Source organism: Dermacentor silvarum, chromosome 8, assembly GCF_013339745.2.
Source record: "Dermacentor silvarum isolate Dsil-2018 chromosome 8, BIME_Dsil_1.4, whole genome shotgun sequence".
In the NCBI taxonomy this organism is placed as follows: Eukaryota; Metazoa; Arthropoda; class Arachnida; order Ixodida; family Ixodidae; genus Dermacentor; species Dermacentor silvarum.
The window spans coordinates 73,362,173-73,383,982 of NC_051161.1; the positions used below are offsets into that span (position 1 = coordinate 73,362,173).

General features: G+C 46.3%; 2 protein-coding genes across 4 annotated transcripts in view; both read right to left on the minus strand.

The window, feature by feature from the left end:
- Positions 1 to 166: 166 nt before the first annotated feature.
- On the minus strand, positions 167 to 2,502 carry LOC119461450 (polyglutamine-repeat protein pqn-41-like). The gene is made up of 3 exons (XM_037722765.2): positions 2,281 to 2,502; positions 2,100 to 2,214; positions 167 to 2,011 (listed from the first exon to the last, which is right to left on the minus strand). Exons 1-3 carry the CDS (start codon positions 2,472 to 2,474, stop codon positions 170 to 172), a joined length of 2,151 nt encoding a protein of 716 aa, XP_037578693.1. The 5' UTR covers positions 2,475 to 2,502; the 3' UTR covers positions 167 to 169.
- A 15,404-nt stretch (positions 2,503 to 17,906) lies between these two features.
- LOC119461453 (protein-serine O-palmitoleoyltransferase porcupine) overlaps positions 17,907 to 21,810 on the minus strand; it is a 57,021-nt gene continuing 53,117 nt past the window's right edge. For all 3 annotated transcript variants that reach the window (XM_037722770.2, XM_037722771.2, XM_037722772.2), the window contains one exon: positions 17,907 to 18,163. Coding sequence is in view for 1 of the 3 variants with exons in the window: in XM_037722772.2 (XP_037578700.1) it covers positions 18,065 to 18,163 (99 nt within the window). In the remaining 2 variants the exon portion in view is untranslated. The remainder of the gene's footprint in view (positions 18,164 to 21,810) is intronic.

The window sequence follows — 21,810 nt, forward strand, 5'->3', positions numbered from 1 at the left end:
GCCTACAGTCCCCATTGTGCCCACTGTGCTGATCGGGCCCGTCGAGCCCAGCGCGCCGACGGAGCCGGTGCCAACGGAACCCAAGGTCCCGAGGTTTCCGAAAGTACCGAAAGTACCGGTTGTGCTGGACGTGCTGATCGTGTTTACCAAGCCGGCCGTGCCGATCACGCTACTGATGCTGCTCATCCCACTGACTGCGCCGGAGGAAGCGGCCAAGCCGCCGTCGACAGAGCAGGCCCGGGGAGGTGGTTGCGGCCTGTTGGGCCGCTCCGGTGCCGACAGCACGCGGGCGCGGTCCTTGGCACGGCGCGCAGGAACGGGCTCCTGGTCGCGTGGCAGAGGTGGTAGTCGCCGGCGCACCTTGGCGTCTGGCTCGCTGCTGGCGGGTGACTCGGCCGGCTCGGGCGTCACCGACGGGCTGCTCGCCGGCGGGGCTGCCGACAGGCACCGCGGCGCCGGCACGGGCGGGGACGGCTCGGGCAGCTGGCGGCGCGGCGTGCGTGGCGGCGATGCCAGGCTGAGTGCCTTGTTGAAGTCGGCCAGCATGCCCGAAATCGTGCCGCTCGGTGGCACGCGGCATGCGACGCTCCTCGTGGAACTGCTCCATCAGCTCCTGCTCGGCTGCCTCCAACGAAGGCGACACATCCAGGATGGGCGACAGATCGCTCACTGGCGACCAGTCGGCGCGACCCGGCAGCGGCACCGTGCGCGGAATGCCGCCTCCGCCGCTGTTGGCCAACTTGTCCTCGGCGACCCCGTCCATCTCGATGGACTCTGCGTTCGCTTCGCTGCTGGACGCGGCGACCGCGGGCAGCTCCTCCTCGTCGCTCTCTTCCTCTTCGGCCGGCTGCGATGGCAGCGGCTGAGGCGGGGGCCGTGAGGCGAGCGCCTGCAGCCTGCGCTGCTGCTCCTGTTGCATGCGCTCGAGCCGACGCTCCTGCTCCGCCTGGCTGAGCTCGGCCTGGCGCTGCTCCTCCTGTTCTCGCTTGTGCTGCTCGATCTGCTCGCGTTGTAACCGCCGCCGCTCGGCCTCCTGCTCGTCCTCCGCGGTCGGCGCCGCCTGCTGCTGCTCTGCCGGTACCGCGGCCGTTCCTGGGACAGCTCCCTGCTGCGCAGCTGCCGCAGACTGGGCGTCGGCATGCTGCGCAGCTGCTCGCTGCTGTTGCAACTGTTGCTGCATTTGTTGCTGCATTTGTTGTTGCATTTGTTGAATTTGTTGTTGCATTTGTTGTTGCTGCTGCTGTTGCTGCTGCTGCGGTTGTTGTTGTTGCTGCTGCTGTTGTTGTTGCTGCTGTTGCTGCTGCTGCTGCGCCATGGTGGTCTGCTGCATGGTTTGACGTTGCTGCGTGGCAGAGGACTGCAAAGAGGCACGTTGTTGCACGGGAGAAGAAGGAGGCTGCTGCTCGGCGTGCTGCATCGTGGCACGCTGTACTACGGTATTGGTGGGCTGCGTGGGCGTTCCAAACTGTGTCGTCGCCGCGCCGTACTGCGACGAGGTAAGCTGCGGCGTTGTAAACTGCTGCACGGCAGGCTGCGTGACCACCGGTTGCGTTGCGGCAGGCTGCTGCGTGGCGGCAGGTTGCGTAGCGGCAGGTTGCATAGGTGCGGCGGCGAACTGCTGCTGCTGGTACTGCGGCTGCTGGTACTGCTGCTGTTGGTACTGCTGCTGGTGGTTCTGCTGCTGCTGCTGATGCTGCTGATGATGGTTCTGCTGCTGCTGATACTGCTGCTGGTGGTTCTGCTGCACGGTGGCGGACTGCTGCAGGGATCCGGCACGCTGCACGCCCAACGTGGCGCCGCGCTGCTGCGCGGGCTGCTGCGAGACCGCCGCGGGATACTGCTGCTGCTGCTGCGGCTGCATCACGCCGGCGGCCCGCTGGATCTGCTGCTGTTGCATAGCAGCCAAAGGCGGCGCCTTGGACATCGGGGCCGGCTGCCGGAAGCCATCCTGGCGTCGAGCCTCTTGCGACTGGCGGAACTTGGATTGGCACTCCATGCACACCCATGGCCTCTGCGACCGGCGGGTGGGGGCGGGGCAGTTCGCGGCGTGAGCGGCGCGGCGCGCGCTTTCGCCGCGGCGGGTACGCGCGCATCCTCACCTTGCCGTCGGGTTGGGGCAACGCCGAGCCGCAGCGCGCGCACGCCGCGCGGCCGCAGTCCACGCACCGGCCGGAAAGCTCCAGGTCCGAGCCACCGCACAGAGGACATCGCTCCCTGCGCACGCATGAGAAGCGCGGTCTTGCGCCCCGTGTCGCCGCAGTGGCTGCAGCGAGCGCTTACCGCTGCGGCGGCTGCGGTGGCGGCGCCGGCTCCTCCAGGTCCTGGGCGCGGGCCATCACCGACAGTATTTTGGCCCGCTCGGCCTCGGACAGACTGCTCAGGTCGAGGTCGGGCGGCGCGGCGGGGCCTCCGCGCGGCCCCGCCGCGGCTGCCGCCCGGCCCGGCGGCAGCTCGGCGCTCGCCTCGTTTCCCATGCCCAAGATGGCCGCCGCGAGGCCTGCGCGGCCGTCGCCACTGCCGCGGGCACAGCGCGCAGGCGCCGGTCGAAGCGCCGCGCTCCGCCGCAAGCCCTCCAGGAGGCGTGACGAGAGCGCGGCTCTTTCCATCGGACGACGCCTGGCGGAACGAGACGGGAACCGCTCTTCGCCGGAAAAATTGAGGCGGGCGCGAAGGGTTGAAATTTGGTGTGGCGATGTTGAAGGAAACGGACAATGCTGGCCTCGAGAACGCTAAAGTGATAACGTCATTTAACTTCCACGCGGACCGGCTATGGAGGAGCAAGCATAAATTAATAACAATCTTGTGCGTAATACCGAGAGGCGGGGAACTTTGCATCATGTGGGAAGGAAAAAAAAAAAAACAACACCTAGCCACGCGTGAACATTCGACAAGGGTGAAAGTGGCAATGTAGATTTTGCAAGGAAAAAAATAGTGCATACTCGTGACCCCGTAGGACTGCATGAAAAAAAATTACAGATCGCACTGATATTAACGCAGCGTAGCTATCTCATACGCAGAAAACTTTTGTTTGTGTTTGTGCCCTAACTGGCAAACTGATCGGGACAATATACTTCGGCGGATGCGACTGCTCCCGCAAAGCAAGCAGCCCTTTAAATGTGGCTTTCCCGCAAGAGCGCTATTGATGCAAGAAAGCCAACTTTAAGGCTATGTATTGATGGGCGGGTGAGTTTACGTGCGATATCGGTAAGGCGGTGAAGAGCTACAGCGACTGAAAATGCGCATTTTTCAGCGTTTGTTCTCACAACAAGGCAATTTACGCATTTTAGATTATCTAGCAGTTGCGTCGCTACTATTTTAACGCTCGTCAAAAAAGTGAATGCTCACAAACGACTGCGAACGTCTGGGCTCACGAACGCCTGCAGTTATCTTTTGGTGGTTCCTTGTAGAATGTCCCAAAAATGAATTGTTTAATGACGAAAAAAACAAAACAGTCTGTGTGGCGCGCCACACAAACTGGCGGCGTCTGCGCACGTATTTCGTAGGCCACATGCAGCTAGCAATAATTTACCGGACGAAGGCTATACGTTGCGTAACATCGCAAAGAAGTTCTTCTTGAGAAGATATGGCGGCGTCTGCTGTCAGAGACAGGTGAATGAGTCCATAGCCGGAGGGTTCCCTGAAGACCGATGATTTTCTTTTACTACCGTTATCGATTGTTCTGTAATTTTGTGTATTCTAGCTTCTGGCTATTCTACTACTGATATCGCTGTTGGGTAACTCTTATCTATGGCGCTGTCGCGTACAGGTTACTGTTACGAGCCATTCTGCGAAGAGTGAAACGTGAGTTTCCGTCTAGTCGCTCTTTAAAGCCAGTTTTTAGACTTAGCTTTTGTCATTATTTAGGTTGGAAGAAGAGGCGATTTATGTATGTATGTATGTATGTATGTATGTATGTATGTATGTATGTATGTATGTATGTATGTATGTATGTATGTATGTATGTATGTATGTATGTATGTATGTATGTATGTATGTATGTACGTACGTACGTACGTACGTACGTACTACGTACGTACGTACGTACGTACGTATGTATGTATGTATGTATGTATGTATGTATGTATGTATGTATGTATGTATGTATGTATGTATGTATGTATGTATGTATGTATGTATGTATGTATGTACGTATGTATGTATGTATGTATGTAACGCAAAAAATATGATATTTTTTTACTCCTTTCTTACACTCGACAGGGTAACAGCGCAAAAACACGAAATACAAGAAGGGAAACACACACCAGCGCAGACTGACGACTGAATTCTTTATTCAGAAAGGAACACAAATATATACCTTTCTCACACTACTTCAACCAGAGTTATTGCAGAGCATATATATACAGACCACTCCACCCGGCAAAACACACACGCGTCTACTGCTGTTCGCAAGCGACGAAGCATTTGTTATAGAAAACTCGTTCTCGTCCGATCAAGGAATATAATTTCACGTGCGTTGCCACGTACGCGTGGCGCGTTTTCTGAGTGGCAAGACATATTTCTGTTTTGTTTGTTTCTTTGTTCGTTTGTCCGTCTGTTCGGTTTAAAATGAAGCCTCAGCTCGGGGAACTCCTATCTACGAGCTCTTCTACGAATTTAGGCATAATCGCACTCATAAATTAAATATGAGCGAGAATAATAACCCAATAACGCAATTAGCACAACTTAGCGAGAATATAACTATATATTACCACTCGCCGTCCTGAACATTGGCTTATCAGCTGTTGCCGTACTAATTATGGGCAACAAATGCTCCGGTTCACATCGCCCACACGACTAAATGAGCTTATGTGTAATGACGACATAGACATTTTCCAATTATTTCCTTGAAGAACTTACGCGACGTATTCGTACAAAAATCTGTTAAAGGATTGATTCCGAGCGACCACTTTCTATCTACAAACTTAATGTATGTAAAGAATTGTGCTTTGTCTACATAACTTACCATTACATGCGCCTAATTTGGTGATTTTATTTTGCTTACATCTGTATGTATACAGATAATTATTCTTATGTATGTCTATACTTTAACGAACACTCCAGTGAAACAGTGCGTGTATTTATTTATATTTATGTAAATGATGTCCCAAGCTGACAGTTATGGGGGTGACCGCTTCCTCAAGCTGCGGTGCTCCTTCCTTTGTAATGAAGGAAAAAATCAACTTGATTTTATTAGATGCACGGGAACGGAGAAATCGTTTTATCAGCAACCACAGCAGCCATCTTGATTAGGTTTGTTGCATTTAAAAGAAAGAAGCTCAAATCGAGTGACATAGGCAGCATTTCTTTTTCTTTTTTTTTGGGGGGGGGGGGGGACAACATATTTAGAAACATTCTATTTAGAAAAAAAAAACCATAACAGCAAGATAGAGGTAAGTGTATACAAAACTAGTGATGTCAGATGTTAGGTTGCAAGATATTGCAATTCGGATGAAATGATATAAGTACAAGACAAGTATGCATCATGGTGACGCAGGCAGTACTAACGCGTTCATCAAATTTGTTCGCTTTAGATGCTCTAACGGATGCAGTTTACAGAACTACGATATCTGTTTTCGATGCAGTGCTACCGAATTATAAACCTCGCGTGCTTCAATTTTTCTGAAGCTTACCGATTTTTCGTAAATTTTTGACACAAATTGTAGGCTCTAAGTTAAAATTCTGCTTCGTACAGTCACTAGAATATAACTTTTTCTCTTAAACAAGTATCATTAAAATCGGTCCAGGACGTGTCTCATAAAAGCATTTCTGCGAATAGGCGGCATTGGAGTTAGCCTCGAGCCACCTTTCCTACCGATCGTTGATCAGACGCTAGCAGATCGTTATGAAAGGGTGGAAACGTAGCTTAATTAACATTATGATTAATGAGCGCTAAAAACAGACAGCACAAAGAAAAAGGGGTGGAAAGTCCATTTAACTTTCAAGTCATACTATAGCTTAACTTTGTCCATTGACCTCTTTATTCTTTTTTATTACCATGTTATTTTTTTTTCTTTTTTGCGCTATTTGAAGTTGACGAAAGGACAGTTGACCTGACGCCAGAGAGAAACGGTGGAGGGTGCTATCCATTCTTTTTCGTTATAGAATGGTTTTCATAGCAGCCGGTATCATAATGATATAGTTAGACGGCAGTGCTTTGCACGGCTAATAAGCTGCACCAGCAGCTACGATACTGACGTAGGTGCTTGAATTCAGCAACATGCTACGCTCCTAAAAGTTTGCAACCCTTGCACAACAGCCGCCGGCGCTTTCGCATTGATTGTCACTGATTCGTGTTCACCTCTGGCTATCAAGAGTTAAAGTATTCCGTAGCCTCTTACCCCAGCGAAAATTCCAGTACAGATTTGTATTAATCACTAAAATTTGTATCTAGCGTAAAATATACTTTTGAGTCTGACAGAATTTATGTTAGTCTTTATTGTACAATGGCTCATTAGTTTCTTGACAGTCCATTAAGAATTTGCATTGGGTACATATTTTGGGTATTTAACTTATCAGGTGCACACTTGGAAGCTATTTGTATTTTTTAATATACACTGCGATAGTGCCAATTGATGATAGACTAATAGACATACATCTTAGGTTGACAGTTAATGTATTGGAACTAATTAAGAGATTGCTCTTTCTGGACTTGCAAAGTTGTAAGGACACCAATGCAACAAGTCTACTACGCTACAGCTGCTTATCAAAATAATTTCTATTACATTCCAAATACAGATATTGACCATCAACATGCTAATAAACTGTTGGTTCTTCATATAAGCTACTTGTTGTCGATAACTTTCTATAAACTGTTAGTTTTTCTATTGGGCATTTGCTTATAGGCTATAGACTTTCACTGCCTTAACTATAACCTACTATTTATTTTGTTTAAGGACAATCGCGATTTTTCGCGTGGCAATGCGTCTTGCCGCGCCGCAGCATGCAGTCAGTGCAGTAACACAGCGTGACAGTGGCTCATTTAGCTCCATCGCCTTTCGCCGCCCACAATCGCGATCTAGAATCATGCGCAAGGCGGCCTCTGTTTTCCAAATTCTGCTACACTTCGATCGACTGACCAAAAATATGCGCGAATCGCGTCGTAATGTCCCACTCCGAGCTTTCACAATACCACGCGCATATCGAGCTCGGTTAAAAAAAAAAAAAAATCGCCAATACCGAATCCCGGCACCGCGGTGCAACGAGTTGTGAAATAGTAAAATGCATTTTGTTTCGTTTTTAAAGAGCATAGCTTTCCCTGCCCCGTTCGCGCGCTTCTCATGGTTGGCGGTCGGAATTCAACCGTCGATGCTGTGGGAATTATGAAGGTCACGTGCTCCCACTACGCAACCAAGTCGCGGGGCGCGTTCGTTGCCGAGATCAAACTATCATACCTATTTGCGGTATATAAGTTACATAAACAGGGATAAAGCGCCTCAGAAAGGCTGGCCAACGTTTCGATAGGTGGACCTATCCTTGACCTATCTTGGCCTTTGATAAAGATAGGTCCACATATCTATAAACGTTGGCCGGCCTTTCTGAGGCGCTTTATCCCTGTTTATGTAACTTATATACCACAGTGTGCAACTCCATATGTTGGCCCCCTGCTTGATTTTGAACAGCTCTTTGAGTTACGCGTGCCGACGCTTGTGAGCTTTGCGCACACGCACGCACGCACGCACGCACGCACGCACGCACGCACGCACGCACGCACGCACGCACGCACGCACGCACGCACGCACGCACGCACGCACACACACACACACACACACACACACACACACACACACACACACACACACACACACACACACATGATTTGGTGACGGACCTGCTACATTGCATCATTTCTTGTAAAGCAAATGCATGGTCAGTACATGATCACGTACAAAGACATGCATAATTTGAACCGTAATTTGACATAATTTTTACAAAGCCATGGTTGCTATTTCTTGACAAAGCTTGTATTTGGTCTTCGTTTAGTAACTTGACACTTTTCCCAACAGCTGAGTTGTCAAGCTGTTTTCGAGCTTCTGAACTTTCTTTTTCGAGTCGTTGTGTACTTCTTGAAGCGGCGTGTATTTTAGTTACTATAGTATATTTGATTAAATCCATGGCAAATAAACACTTCTAGAAACGCGACGTGTCATCCGGCTCTTTAAGAACTGAATGATGTGATAATGGCCACAAAAGGGCCCCTGGGTATACCAATCAAAAATAAACTTCAGTGACTTCAGAGTATAGACTGTATAGGGTAAAACAAAACAAAGAAAATTGCGGGAGTCTAAATCAACGTTTAACTTGGATGTGTCAGCTTACTTGCTGCACAGACGAAAAAGGCATGTTACTTCTAACAGAAGTAAGAAGTAAAATAAACTTCAGCGACTTCAGAGTATAGACTGTATAGGGTAAAACAAAACAAAGAAAATTGCGGGAGTCTAAATCAACGTTTAACTTGGATGTGTCAGCTTACTTGCTGCACAGACGAAAAAGGGATGTTACTTCTAACAGAAGTAAGATGTAGGAGGCCGTTAAGATGTATCCTATTTTTATTAATTTTTTTATTACGCACTGCAGGCCCTGAACGGGCCCAAGCGGGATAGGCATAAAAAAAAAGAAAAAAAAAGGAAAAAAAGCTTAGCTAGGAAACCCTCAGCTGCGCGTGCGTGAGTTCCCATAAAAGTTACTACAAGCATGCAACATACAGCACGCAGCAAACAATATATATATACATTTGGGTTTCCGGAAAAAACTTCACACGTGCCTGGAAAGGCATGCCGAATTCAGCACTGATGTAATAACATTGCGTCGGTTGCCACTTGTCTTTCTTCCATCGAGAGAAGTCTTCGTTTTGGCTCTTTTGGAAATAGAAACATTCCCAAACCATTCCTGGAGTGATTCGTGCACCGGGGTACGCAGCATCCGGGCATCTTTTTCGTAGCGCGGAGACCAATCCACTGTGCGAGATTACTTTGTCCCGCGCGCGAGCGAAGGCGTGGGCACCTTAATGGCGGACGCGCTTAAAATTGACGGCACCTAACCCAACTAAGGATGTCGCCACCCTGCACGGAGCGGCGGTGGAGGAGGACATCGAGGTACCCTAGGTTGATACAAAGCACGCCGCCGCACGCCGGCCTTCACCGTCGAACGAAGGCGACTGCGAAATTCCCCTTAACAGGTTAGCTGTAAAATAAGCTTAGGTGTAAGTAAAACCTCGTAATAAAGAAGTTGAAAGGGGAGTCAGAATTACTTCGTTATATACATTACTTCATTATATTCATTATTTGGAGTACTGCACTATGAATCCCTACGACAATTTCAAGGGGAATGTCACTTATTTCGTCATATGCATTATTGCTTTATATCCCGTTTCATTATAACGAGGTTTGAATGTACTATTTGTAAATTGCACCTCTAGATTGCAAAAAAAAAAAAGGTCACTCTTACCATGATAGGAGACTTGAATACCGCCAAAGACACAAAAAAGAAAGACGGATGGTGACCCCCCCTTTAAGTTCTCGCACAAGCTCGTTATGACGTCATGGATTTTGACGGCATCTGTTAGGCATAGTAGTTTCCATCGGTAAATATAGACGACATAGTAATCAAAAGGAACCAAGGACTGAACTTGGTAAGTTTCAAGAACTTTCACTGAGCCTAACGGCCCAATGACAAAATTTGTGACCTCGCAGTGATGTACCGGTGCTGGAGTTATAGCGTGAAATTAAAAAAATAGATATAACTTTGACCTTCATTTTCTCCTCTAATAATCAGGATGTTATCAGTTAAATCAACTAAAACTGTGTTTTTAAAGAAGACTTTACCCTTCTAAACTGATTTAGTGTTTAGTTTAGTGTCAATGAAAGTTACCAACGGAGTGGTATAGTAAAGTTTACAGATTACTAATGAATGCAGAAGCAACAAAACCAAGAAGCACACATATAGCCGTGGCTTAATACAGGACTGACGCTTAAATTCTGTGCGACGTTTACAATCGAGATGACCAGATCAGCTGGAAACCGTTAGCAAGGAAGAAATTAATTTATTTGAAACCAAATTACGTGTAGTAGGCAGTACTTCGGGCACAGCATCGAGAAGCCGACCGAGCTCCTCCCAGAGTGCGGCAATGCCATCATCGTTTTGTGCTGGGGCTGTGATCACTGCAGTAGCGCATCGACGAGGATCTCTGCCGGGGGGGGGGGGGGGGGGGGGGGGGGGGTGCCTTAGTTTGCCAATACCATCTAAAAAGCACTAATTTCAATTTCTTCACGAGAAATTGTCAAAAAATGTGCTTTTTGCGCAAGTTTGCGAGTGTACAGACGATTGCGCGTCTTATATCTTAGTTGCAGTACTCAAAGGCGCAAGGAAAGAAAAGGGGTGGTGTCCAGCGAGGAAGTAAGGTGAGCGGCTTTGTATATGAATTGTAGTAAACACATTAAGTAAGGAGGTGTGCTGCAAGCACGGACGAGAGACTTGAGCACTACAAGCTCCGCAGCGCGTGCGAAGGGACCATAATCCGGGCAGCATTGCATGTGTAGCCGTTAGAAAATGTGGCACTATTACTAACTGTGCACCTGGTGTGAGCCGCACAAACAAACGTGAATAGATCCACTGAATGACAGACAACGAAAAACGCTGGCACTTCCTGGCGTACGGAAACTGAGCGGCGAATGCACGGAGGAGAGAATAAGAACGGTGCGAAGCGAGGCGCGGTGAGGGAGAAGTGCGCCCCCCCCCCCCCCCCCGCTCCCTCCGGCGCTGGCTTATGGCTTGCGCGGTGGGAGAGATAAGAGACTGTGCGGACGAGCGACGAGCGCGGTTGTTGGCAGAGAAGTGCCCCCCCCCCCCCCCCCCCCCCGCTCCCTCCGAGGGAGCATGGCCTCGGGTACCTATAGCTTTGGCAAGCCAGCCTCCTCCTTTCCTTAGGGGCCCATCTGCGCATCGACTCTTGGGAAATAAGCGCCCCGTGGTTGCCTGCCCTTATAATAGTGATGCCCTCGTCAATTTGGCCCTTGCTACTCGCTCTACTTTATACTCTAAGCACGCTTGGTAGCTCGAAATTGCCGCTTGCCTATCGCGTGGTGAGGACCTATTTCCAATCAGCCTTTCCTTGATATCTTTTTTTTTTTTTTTTGTAACTAGGCTTCAAGATTATCACCTGATGCTCCCTCCTAGTCTTCTTTCCTTCCTCCATGCTGACGGACCCCGATATACAGTCGACTCTCGTTAATTCGACCTTTGCAGGACTGCAAGGTTTGGTCGAATTATCCAAAATGTCGAATTAACAAACATCGGCCAATTGAATGAATTCATACCTTTTTTATTGCTTTAGGTAGTCTGTCATCGTCGACAGACTATTCAATACATTATTACAATAGCAATAGATGTCATTGTCAGTCAGTGGCCCACAGACGTCAACACTGTCGTCGGCGCTGAGACAATCCTCAAAAGAGAGATCGCCCAGGGTACAGCACAAGTCATCATCACTGCAAGGACAAGGTGCTGTCGTAGCCAAGGAAGTAGCGCCACCTGCTGAATTCCTTGTTTTAAGCTGTTGTGTGACCGCAACAATCACAATGTTATGCCGGTGAGGGTTGAATTAACCAAAGCGGCATGCTTTCGCATTCGAACTAAACGAGATTTCTTCCCTAGCAATGTACGATTTCTCACCGGAACTTTTCAGTGCGTTCGAATTAAGCAAAAGTCGAATTAACCGAGGTCGAAATATTGAAAGTTGGCCTCCCTCATAACGTCAAGGAATCAAGCTGACATAATTGACTGGTACATCTATACAAATTCTTTTGTTTAACAGTGGTGTATTGGTCACTGCATTCTTATTATTGCGATAGCAATTATATGGACACTTCAACCGAATTTATGCCGTCGCCGTGAGGTTCCGTATAGATTCCAAGGGCGATAAAATCGTCGCCGCGCGCCGTGTGCGCGAGCGAAAGCGCGCGGGGGGCGCGCTATCACGGACAGCGAACGCACGGCGGAAAGCAAACGCGACCGTCGCGTGAAAGGCCATGGGGGTATGGGAGGGAGGGAGGGAGGGAGGCGACGCTATGCTCCGGCACCAAAGGCGTATCTTGCAACCGGGCGTAAGGGGAACTTGCCACTCAATCTCCCACGCGAAAGCAAGAAAGCGGGAAGGCAGCGCGGGAAGGAAGGGGGGGGGGGCAGCTTCTCCTCTGCCAACAACTTCTCCTCTGCACTTTGCCCAGCGGTGGCGGTCGCCCGCACCGTCTCTTATCTCCACACGGCTCTGACCTTTGTATGCGCTGTGCATTCGCCGCTAGTTTCTGTTGAAGCTGACACCGCGCGAACCTTCGCCCGCTGCGGCGGCTGCGCTTGCTGCCAGCGTTTTGACAGTCGTTGTCTGCGGTCATTCAGTGTGATCTATTCATGTTTGCTTGTGCGCGCTGACACCACGATTGTTAATTCAGTTAGTAAGCGAATGTGTCCAAGTTTATGCAGCCGATAAAACTACTATCCCTACTCCGAATAGCTCTCTGCTAATTTGCTATCGCAATTGATGCTTCGCCTTTCGGGCGAAACTGCGACATTTTAATTGCGCTTCTCCATATACCTATCAGGTGTCCCAGTTAACACAGAGCAAGTTTTTTTTCCTTTAAAGCTAAGTTTTCTGTGCGGATTAAAGTAAATGTATGTAGTTAGCAACCCCTTGAAGAAGGAAGCGTCCAGTATTTTTGCGTGTTCTTATTGATAGAATATTTAGCAATGATCAAGCTTTCAATTGTTAACTTCATGGCGACAATGTCAGCACAAAGATTGTACAGCACATTAGAAAAAATTTCACCTTCAGCTGTTCAAGATGCATTTGCACAGCTCTCTTTTCCGCTGCTAACACGACACAACGTCTATCCTTTAAATGCGGAAAAAAAGAAGGGCGCTACACAAAAGGCATGGCATCACAAACAATTGAAAGCGATGTTTCAAATGTGCTCCACAAAACATTGCGTTGACATTGTGGCTGTAAGTATAATTAAGCAGTTAGATAATCACTACTAATTACTAAGAACACAAAAAATGCTGGCAGCTCCTTCGGTAGGCTGCTAACTGCTAACATACAGTTGGTTTCATCTGCAAAGAAGGCTTCGATTTCTTTAACCCCTTCCATGCCTTGGGCAAGCTGGATTTATCCACGGGTTTCTGGTAGAACAACCAAAGACGAGCTCAGCACGTCAGCGGTACTCTGCATTTTCTAGCAATGCCATGAATGAGCCCAGCTTTGTCTCAGTGCTTAGTTGTGTGCAAAACACTGTATGACCCCTTAGCCAAAGGCTAGTAGTGGGGTCATTTATAAATATGCAATTGGCAGTGATCTTGACTGTGACATTTTAAAGCACAAAATAAATATAACGAACACATAGAGCATATAGAAAAACAGTATAGATTGTAAGGAACACCTGGTTAGTAGGACAAAACAAAATATCGTTTGCAACTTAGCATACAAAACATATTTGTAAACTAGTACATACTATTTGTCGCGTACATGGGATGATCATATTCAGACAGGTTCCGCGGGCATTTGCTGAAGATAGTATTTTTTTAACCAATGTGATACATTTTTGTTTTGTTTAGCCTCAAATGGTAAGTCATTCCATATTTTTATGCCAATAAATTCCACTAATCTCTGGCCATATATATTTCTTGTCGGTGGTATATTGAAGTTTCAAAAAGTTTTATTTCGTGTTGGGCGAGCAGGCATACGTAATATTGATACATGAAATGGATGATTGTCTGTTATGATGCTATTAACGCATTTGTCCATATCTATTTCTCGCAAAGAATCGAAGGGCAGTATTTGTAATTTGACAAAGATTGGTTTACTTGCTTCATTTCGTTGAGAGAAAGTAATGGTGCGGACGGTTCGCTTTTGAAGGCGTCGAATAGGTTCTAGGTACGTTGTGAAAGTCCATGCCCATGACTCAATACAGTATATTAAATGAGATTGAATAAATGAAAAACACAAGATGCGGAGAATGTTTGTTTTAAAATGTTCCCGTGCCCTGAGAATATCATAACAGCCAGATGCTAGCTTTGAGCAAAGAGCTTCTATGTGGCATTGCCAGTTTATATTTTTGTCAAGAATAACGCCGAGATATGTATATGAATCGGTGCGTTCGAGTGGGCATTGATTTATAGACAATGAGATAGAATCACTACTGACGGTTTTGGAACGTGAATGAAAAAGAGTATATTTCGTTTTTTTTGGCATTTATTGTTAATTTATTTGCAAGAAACCATTCAGAAATCTTAGAAAGCTCTATTTGCGTTTTTCTTATATTTCCTTGATGTTGTTACCTGTGATTATCAAAGCAGTGTCATCGGCGTACATTAATACATTAGCGGACGTTAAAATCTGGGGTAGGTCATTGATATATATTGTAAAAAACAAGGGACCAAGCACAGATCCTTGTGGCACTCCTGTTCTCAGATCTTGAGGGGATGAGGTTATCTTGTTTATTTCAACGATTTGGTTTCGATTGTGAAAATAACTACAAAAGAATTCAAGTACGTTGTTGCGAAAGCCATAAGTGCTTAGCTTATTGAGTAAGACATTATGATCAACGGTGTCAAAGGCTTTTTTTAAATCGAGAAAAATAACTGCTACTAGTTGGTTATTATGAAGCGCGTTGTTTATTGCCTGTGTTAATGAAGTACTGCGGTAGACGTAGAATGATTAGGTCGAAAACCAGTTGGGTTTTTGGTAGATGGCAGCACATAATCCATGGGACAGCACACGCAGAAGCGAATTTATTCGTCTCGAGGAAATAAAACATGTTGGCACCTGGGGAACTTGGAATAATTTGACCATTTTTAGTCAAACTTCAGGATAACAGCACAGCACGGAAGGGGTTAAAAACTTGCTCCATGTTACCTGGACACTAGGTATATGAAGCCAACGGACGAAGCGGAAATTAGGATAAATTAATATAATTATTTTAGACAATTCAATACCCAAAAAGAGCTTTCTCCACTGCTTTCCTTGGCTTCAGTGTCGACTTTATTATTGTCACTATAAAAAATACAGGCCGTAAATTCCCGTAATTCTTCCTTGTTGCCCCTGTCTTGTTTTGCTCAGCTGTCCTTCTTGACTTTGTTGCTTCAGCGAGATAACTACAAAGGACTGCTAAGAATCTACAGAGCTATCTGTTGTCATAAAAGCACAACAGCAATGGCGCTGTCATAGCAAGGCACCAGGCTTACAAGAGAAAGTTTTTCTGTAATGATAGAACTACGGACTCCGGACGGTGGTGCAGTAATCTGTCCCTACAACACGAATTTTCGTCGCTGAGAACAGCTGTAGTACGTCCCAGATAATGTCTAAGGGTTTCAGTCATGGCAACATACTTTCTGTTGCATCTTACTAGTGGGGATCGTTCAACAGCTGTGGGAATCATGGCTAGTATACGCAAACTTTTCGATAATTTGGCATGGCATCATTCTGAGAGGATGTGAGCTGAAGTCATGTCATGTGCTTTCCTAGCAAAGTTTTCCTAGAATTTCTTTGTGGTCACATGTGATCATCTCTCTCCCTCTCTCTTTTTCTGAAGTAATTATGAGCAAATAAATTTAGATCTTTTGACAGTGTCGCTCAGCCTGGAAGATGTCTGAATGCCAACACTTTAGCATTTTTGACGTTCTTTTAAATATTCCCCTTTATCCGTAATCTTCTGAAAACAGCTACAATAAAAGCTAAAATCACCGTCACATAACCAGCTTGCAATAAGTTATCTCCAGCAGCAGAAGAAAATCTGCTGGAAGGCATGAATTGCAGGAACCAGCCTATATTTATCATTGCAAAAGGATAGTAGGAAATGCAGTGAAGGGACGCTAGTTGGAAAACAGTGCAAGGTATGGCCACTTCATAGTAGTGTAGCTAGGGTCTATAGCAAAGCTATTTATTCTGCTTACTGTCAGTGAACGTGGATGTTGTCCTTTCCAACTTGCCGGTGACCAAAGAAGCTTGTTGGTATTCACACTGTGTTGTTGTGAAAATTGTAATTTGACTCGTAGTCTCACTTTCACGAGTTCTTTCCATATGGTCAAATTGCAAGGCAGTTTAGGGCAGAGTATTTACTTAGAAGAACAACTCCTGAGCCACCTAAAAGCTATCAGCATTGTTAGTACAGTCGACTTCCGTTAAATCGACCCCGATGGTACTGACGAAATTGATCGAACTATCCAGCAGGTAGAATTAAATAAGATGCAGAAAAACACACCAAAACACATCGCTCATTCATTTGGCAGTATTTTTTCCATTCTAACACACCCCCGAATCAAACGCACTGCCCACTTTCTACGAATCCAAAGTAGAAAACTAACATACAAATCACATTAAAGCTCCTAGACAAAGTAGAAATCTAATGCGCACCAGATTTTTTAGCAAGAATAATGGACAACGTACATTATGCGTTGCACAAGGGCGACCTGCTTACTGCTTCAGGTGCCCTAATTTTTCAAAGTCAGTTCATCGCAATACATTTGTGTTATGCGGTAAACCATACTAATGCCGCGAAGGCAAAAGGTTTTGGTATCTTGTCTTATTGCACCGCGCAGGCCATTTTCGGCCCAATTTGAAAAAGGCACGTGTTGGAATTGGGTAAATATCACAATCAGACATTGTGAGCTACGGTTATTGCTTTACAATATCCCTAGCGCAGGCCGAAAATAGGCGTTTTCGACGTGAGATTGACGTGTGTTCAATGCATTCACCATCCCCTAAGCTTCGCCGAGACAGACGCTGTCACTAAAGGGATCGCTATTTGGGTCACCATAGGGGTCAGGCGCTTGCGTGCTGACTGGACAAGTTCGAATTATTCGGTGAAGGCCAATTTCAGGATCGAAATAACGAAAGTTTGGACCCATAGAAATGCATGGCCGCCAACGGGACCTTCGGCTGTGATCAGTTTAACCAAAAAATCGAAATAACTGGAGTCAAATTAACGGAAGTTCACTGTACCATATATGTTACCATTGTAACCAAACTACGAGTTTCTAACAGTTTATCTTTCAATATTTTTAACAAATTCTGCCTTGACCTAAAATGTGTATGAATATGTAGTATACAAGGCAGATCTGTCACTCAAACGAGGTTGTCTGTTAAGTTGATTATTGTGTGAATTTTCAGGTAGATTCTTTAAAAAAAAAAAAAAAAAAAACCATTTCCCATCAAGAGCCCCGATGCTGGGTCGCAACTATGGGCTGTCCAGAGGGCCCACGATGCGGCGGTCGGGCATGGCCTGACTGTCCCAACGTGGGAGCGGCCCGCTGCGCGTTGAGTCGCGTATCTCAGGACGTTCATTAAAGTTTTACATCCATCCATCCATCCTTTACAGGCCATTCTTGGACAACCCCAGGTTGCTTGTTTGGGCTCTTTTTACTGGATAATCTGCTTGGTGGCCTAGATTAGCCTGATCACCCCGGTTTGTGGCCATCATCTGTGGACCACCCTCACATCGCCTTCATTTGACACATCACAGAAAACACTGGTTACTGGGAGAAGATGGTAATGATTTCACACTCACCTATTCAAGGGGTTGCAGAATTAAAACAGTCAGGAAGCTTACACCTTGGTCTGTATGGTGGCACAGCACAGAGATGGCACGCCTAAGTCCAGCAATGCCTAGGACAGTCATGGTAGCACTGTGCTAGTTAATATAGCTATTTGCTGCTGGGTGCAGTTTCGTTCTTACGTCCAACGAGAAAGGGAGCCTTGTACCAAGCTACATGTCGTGTTTGTGTGTGCATGCATATTTACATGCATGCTCACATATGCAGATGTGTCTTGTTGCAGGTGTTACATTAAACCCGCAGCTGACCAATTACCGTGTAGACACTCAATGACGAAGCAATCAAATGATAAGTAAATGCAACCAGGATCAACCAAACACATATTACATTTATTGCTATATGTTCGCACTGCAGATCTTGCATGTTCATCTGCACGCAGCGAGCAGGAACCACCAGCCTGTTCGTTGAGGTTGTGTTGATGTTGTGGCACGTCAGTTGTGGCGCAGTTTTGGCAACTAGGTGGTGGTCAGATGAGGTGGTAGACGACAAAAGTGGCCAGGGCCACCCAGTGGCTGGCAAACTGCAACTCCGACCATTTTCCCAGGGTGTGCTGCATGCTGTAGCCCTGCGCAGCAGCATGGAGACAGCATTGATCTTAACATCGGCTTCTAGACAGTGACTGCTTGAGGGTGCGAGTTTCTGAGTGATACAAGTGCAGTCTCCATCATACTTGAACCGTTATTGTGAGTTTTGCCTACAGGCAACATACCAGAAAAAAAAAAGCATTTCTTTCTTGCTGAGTTTGGTATTGAGTATGGAGTTTCTGGCTAAATGTATTCGGCCAACACTGAATGACAGGCAGCAAGCGTCACTTGTCGGTTTAGAAGCAGGAACACAAAACGAGGAAGAAGTCTGGCATGCGACTTGCTTTCTTTTTGAAAGCACGATCAGAAGAGACAGACATATGCAAGATTTCTGGCTGCAGTGGTGCCACACATGGATGTAAAGCAAATGAAATGTACACTTCCAGTATACTGCCTGGTGTTTCACCTCTACTGCCAAAAAAGCTTCAGCAAAATATTTTTTTTTTCGTTGATTATGCTTATTCTCAATGCGTTTTTCACATTTAGATAGAAAATAATATTTTTTTTTTGTATTTATGTGTGTCGCCATTAAAGGGTTAACACGAACATGCATTTAATGCCTTTTCATTTCTCCCGCGAGTGCTGCTGGAGATCTCTGGCTGGGGTGCCCTGAAAGTGCTAGCTTAATGGGTCTTTGTACCAAACCCTTTAAAGTTTATCCCTTACAGCCTGTGTTTATTCAAATATAAAGTCGCTTTAGATTGTAGAGGATGACCAATTGCGGCCTGGAAACCTTGGGGCCTTCTGTACAGTATTAAACTGGCACTGGCAACTGCCTGCTGAAGTCTGGCTCATGCCATGCTGTAGTGTTGCTCGCAGTTCTCTGTCTTTTAACCGCACTCGTAGCTGCCCAACTCAAATCGTGCAGTTTGCCAACGGGTGAGTTTGTGTTTGCACAGACTCTCTGAACAGTGCCTTAGTTGCACGACACTCTTCGCTCTCTCTTGATTATCTGCGTGTGGTTTTCTCTCGTATGTGTGTCTTTGCCATGTGCATAAAGTGACGTTACCAGCAAGGAGCCTCTACTGGTTGGTGGGACCGTCGTCATCCCCAAGTCTAAAGATTATATCCTTTGAATCAGCATATTATAATTACCGCAGCGGTGGTCCATCTCCTCCAAGCATGGCTAACCATGTCCTTACAGCAAGGGCTGCAGTTATGTGTCTCGGACACTCTGCAAGCTCATCGTCTCTATGTACTAGTGACATTGCCTCTGCAAGAAGCATTGCAGCAGGTGCCTCGAACCCTTTGCCTGTGTGCTCTTCGCTGAGAGCACAGCACCCATGAAAACCCTGACTTACAACAGTGACCTTGAGCAGATTTTTTAAATGTCTTTAAAGGGACACTAAAGGCAAATAAAAGGTCAAGCTAAAGTGATAGAGTAATGCTCTAGAACGTCTAAGGCGTCCATATAATCGCGAACAGAGCTTTAGTAATCGAGAAATTGAGCAGGACACGATAAGAGACTCCCCAGGGACATTCAGGTACTTACCCGATGACGAAGGTACACCTCAAAAAAATTATGTAACTAGTACTCAACAACTTGGATTAAAAAGATAATTTCGTTGGATTATAAGATGGAAGAAAATGCTACTTGTCTACTTCTGCTAAAATCTTAGAAAAATAGCTTGTTGGCGTTACCCTTGATAACGACATGAGTGGTGTAAAGGTTTTGTTTTCTCTCGACTCTGCACCACGCGCTTTCAAGTTTCAGTGGTTGCGTTATTGCGTAGTGCTGTGCTGGTGTTACTGGCTCGCTAAACTTGCACCTGAAATTGCAAGCAGCAGAGAATGCCACGTCCATGTGATGTCGCATGTACAGACGGTGACCAGCTTCATCGCCTGACATCACATTGCTGGAGTCCTCACTGGTTTCGCGCTCGGAAAAGTCGGTGTCGAGGCCACCATCCTAGTATGCAATGAGGCCGGCAGTGCGAGCCCTCAGCAGCATGTCATGCTCATCGCAGCTTAAATCACTGAAATCAAGCCCAGCATCGTGAGTCAATCTGTTGTTGTCAGTGTCGTCAACAATGTCCATTGTGACGAACGTCGACGATCATCATGGTTACAATTTGGCGCTTTTCTTTCCGCTTTCGCACTGCCATCGGCTCTGTCTTGGCTTTGTTTCTGGCCACGTGTTTCGCAAAAAAGCCATAGCGCCATCTGTGGGCGGTGTTTTACTCACCAGCGGCACAACGTCACTATGAGACCATGACTTCACCACTCATCGCTCGGGAGGGTGGGCAATTTGAATGGCACTAGAGGTACGCGGATGCTTCAGACGCTATTTTCTCATAAAATAAGTCTTTTCTTGGCATTAAACAACCGTTTTGAGCTTTCTGTGATCGTATTTTAACATTAGACGTTGACTTAATATTTGCCTTTAGTGTCCCTTTAAACCAGCACTGGCAACCAGCATCAAAGTCTGGCTCACACCATGCCATAGTATTGTTGTTTGCAATACCTTCTCAATCTAAACTGTGCTGATAGGCACCAAAGCGTGTACAGCGAAAGTACTAACGTTACAAAGATGTGTCCTGATTGTTCGTGTTAAGTCTGATGTACACCGTGCTTACACAGTTCCAACTCACTCCCGAACCTAACACGCACCCAATTTTTGCAGGTTTAAAGTACGAAAATAAAAGTGCACCTGAATTTAACATGCGCCTGATTTATAAAAGAAAAATATAGCTAATGCTCCACGTTTGCAATCAGAAAAAATGAGATGTTGAGAATTTACCTTACAGAAAGAAACCAGTTTTTCATTTTATTTTTAAATGAGCTTTCACAATGAAAGTGGTGCAAAATGAACCCACAGCAACCTTCACAAAAACATGCTCTGATGACGTCTTATGATGGCGATGACGCTGCATCTGACAGCTCTAATGGTAGGCTGTTGCCAACACCAAGACCGCGGTTTCGGCTTCATATCCAGTTGTAACGTGCAGGCAATTCTCAGACCCAATTTCTCAGAAAAAAGGTGTGCGTTAGATTTGTGCAAATACGGTATGCGCATGCCCAAAGCTGACCAAAGGTTACAGATGGGGCTTTAACAAATGCTTGTCGTACCGTAGTGCCACAAAGTCACGTCAACTAGTGACTTTGAACATGTTGAAAACTGCGCTGCTGCTTTTATCTTCATAAAGCGAAAAAAAAAAAAAAGTTTCGAAGAGAAAATTTTTCCACCAATTTAAAGGGGCCACGAACCACTACTCGGGCTTGGTGAAAAAACACAGTCTGTGCATAGCATACACTCCTGTAAACATCTAAAAATTTTTTAAATTAAATGATGGGGTTTTACGTGCCAAAACCACAATCTGATTATGAGGCACGCCATAGTGGGGGACCCCGAAATAATTTGGACTACCTAGAGTTCTATAACATGCATTCAAATCTAAATACACGGGTGTTTTTCATTTTCGCCCGTTTAAAATGTGGCCGCTGTGGCCGAGATTTGATCCCACGACCTCGTGTGAACATCTCAGCCAAGTTCTACAGTCGTGTGTGGCACGTGGAGCTCGCAAGCAGAGTGCAAAGTCATCTTTCTCTCAAACGCTCTCTTTTCAACAGAAGCCTGCCCCTTAATTTTTTTCTGGACGCTTTATTTTGTAATAAAGCGCCCAGAAAA

Bases quoted from the DNA above. Each gene is read 5' to 3' on its own strand.
- LOC119461450 (XM_037722765.2), bottom strand. From the start codon at position 2,474: ATGGGAAACGAGGCGAGCGCCGAGCTGCCGCCGGGCCGGGCGGCAGCC. The intron at 2,215-2,280 runs GTAAGCGCTCGC...ATGCGTGCGCAG, and splicing joins CCACCGCAGCCGCCGCAGCG to GGAGCGATGTCCTCTGTGCG. The intron at 2,012-2,099 runs GTGAGGATGCGC...CGCCGGTCGCAG, and splicing joins TGCCCCAACCCGACGGCAAG to AGGCCATGGGTGTGCATGGA.